General features: G+C 49.1%; 1 protein-coding gene across 1 annotated transcript; it reads left to right on the top strand.

The window, feature by feature from the left end:
• Positions 1-867: 867 nt before the first annotated feature.
• On the top strand, positions 868-1,746 carry LOC136995941 (olfactory receptor 14A16-like; the record flags this gene model as incomplete). The annotated part of the gene is made up of 1 exon (XM_067316937.1): positions 868-1,746. A coding segment is annotated over one exon (879 nt), but the record flags the coding sequence as incomplete, so codon positions are not given.
• Between the last annotated feature and the right edge of the window lie 600 nt (positions 1,747-2,346).

Genomic DNA, 2,346 nt, shown 5'->3' with positions numbered 1-2,346 from the left:
ACTGCTGTCTCATAGCACCTCTGTGATATCTGAGAGATAAATGAAGAAGGTGCAGAGCTGCTGAGAGTATGGAGCTGGTGGTGGGAGGCTGTATATGGGCATTGGAAAAGAGCCCTGTGTGTCCTTGGCTGGAAGGACAGTGTGGAGAGGCCTCTCGGGTGCCTGGAGAAAGGGTGAGAAATTTGGAGATCTGCACTTTGAAACTGGACTCGTCTGCTCTCAGCAGGGGCTGGTTTCTTTTTAGGGCAACATATGAGAGTGATCATCCCCCAGCTCCAAGGTGTGCGAGCAAATGACAGCTGGGAACAAGGCTAATAGACAGACAAGCTGTCCTCACTCTGCACCAAGGGACAGGGAATCCATTTTTCTCAGGATTCACAGCAGAAATGCTGAGAATTGCTGCCTTTGAGGAACATTCCCCAGTGGTGACAGGGGCATCTCAAAGAAAATTAAAAAATCCCCCAAACTCTGTTCCTCAAACCTCATTCTTTAGAATTGGGAGTGAAGACGGGGAAAAGCCCTTCCACAAGGTGAGTGGATTTCACCTGACAGAAATTGAGAATGTCTGAGCTAGTCACTCCCATTCCCCTATACCCACTGCTTTACAGCAGGACTGACTCCTCTGGAGCTCATGGGCAGAGGTCCCTACTCCTCACAGCACACTCAGCCAGAGCAAAGTGGAGCTCAAGCAAGGGAGGTGCACAAAGATCCTCTCCGTAAAGAGAGAGGCAAAGTGGGGGGTTGCATGAGAACTGGAACATTTCGGGATTTTTTTTACTTGAAAAGTCTCTCCTAACTTCTCAATGTCTTTTCTTCCTTGGACAGTCCCCCATGCCCAAAGATAGCAAAATGTCCAACAGCAGCTCCCTCACTGAGTTTCTCCTCCTGGCATTCGCGGACACATGGGAGCTGCAGCTCTTGCACTTCTCGCTCTTCCTGGGCATCTACCTGGCTGCCCTCCTGGGCAATGGCCTCATCATCACAGCCATAGCCTGCGACCACCACCTCCACACCCCCATGTACTTCTTCCTCCTCAACCTCTCCCTCCTTGACCTTGGCACCATCTCCACCACTGTCCCCAAATCCGTCGCCAATTCCCTCTGGAACACCAGGGCCATTTCCTACTTGGGCTGTGCTGCCCAGGTCTTCCTATTTTTCTTCTTGTTAGGAGGAGAGTATTCTCTTCTCACAGTCATGTCCTATGACCGCTACGTTGCCATCTGCAAACCCCTGCACTACGGGACCATCATGGGCAGCAGAGCTTGTGTCAAAATGGCAGCAGCTGCCTGGGCCAGTGGTTTTCTCAATGCTCTCCTGCACACTGGGAATACCTTTTCAATACCACTCTGCCAAGGCAATGTCGTGGACCAATTCTTCTGTGAAATCCCCCAGATCCTCAAGCTCTCCTGCTCAGACTCCTACCTCAGGGAAGTTGGGCTTAGTGTGGTTAGTCTTTGTTTAGTCTTTGGGTGTTTCGTTTTCATTGTGGTGTCCTACGTGCAGATCTTCACTGCTGTGCTGAGGATCCCCTCTGAGCAGGGACGACACAAAGCCTTTTCCATGTGCCTGCCTCACCTGGCCGTGGTCTCCCTGTTTGTCATCACTGTCATGTTTGCCTACCTGAAGCCCCCCTCCATCTCCTCCCCAGCTCTGGATCTGGTGGTGGCTGTTCTGTACTCGGTGGTGCCTCCAGCAGTGAACCCCCTCATCTACAGCATGAGGAACAAGGAGCTCAAAGATGCACTGAAGAGAGTGGTTTCATGGACATTTTTCAGCAGTGGTAACATTGCCTTTGCTCTCCACAAATGACTCCCACTGTATCTCATACCAGGACTGTGCATTGTTTGTTCACTGTATTTTTATTATTACTCATTATTATTATTATTATTATTATTATTATTATTTGTTGTTGTTGTTGTTGTTGTTGTTGTCATGTTGTTGCACAAATGCTTGGGTTCATTCCACCTTTACTGAGACTGCTCTGTCTCACCTGGTGCCTATATAAAATTGTGTCTAATTAATAATAACTCTTTCAGAGCTCCCTCCCTCACAGTATCTCTGTAATAAAGTAGCTTCTACCCAGTGTAGTACCTGAAGGCTGCGCTTTTCTTCCAAAGCTGGTGCCAAGAAATTGCACCCCAGAGGGGCTTGCTGCACAGGGTTCTCCATGGGTTTAGAAGCACAAAGTTCGTAATCATGTTGTGATTTCTTACAGACCAAGGGCTGGATATAGGACTCACCCATTGGTGTCCAGTGACAGTGGAGATGACCAGTTGTCACTGATGTACATACTGAGGGTTGTCCCATATGTTAAGGCCCAGTGTCAGATGCCCGTCCTTCTGGAAG

Source organism: Apteryx mantelli, unplaced genomic scaffold, assembly GCF_036417845.1.
Source record: "Apteryx mantelli isolate bAptMan1 unplaced genomic scaffold, bAptMan1.hap1 HAP1_SCAFFOLD_186, whole genome shotgun sequence".
In the NCBI taxonomy this organism is placed as follows: domain Eukaryota; kingdom Metazoa; phylum Chordata; class Aves; order Apterygiformes; family Apterygidae; genus Apteryx; species Apteryx mantelli.
The sequence above is the reverse complement of the archived record's forward strand: the minus strand, read 5'-3'. Positions and strand labels throughout refer to the sequence as shown.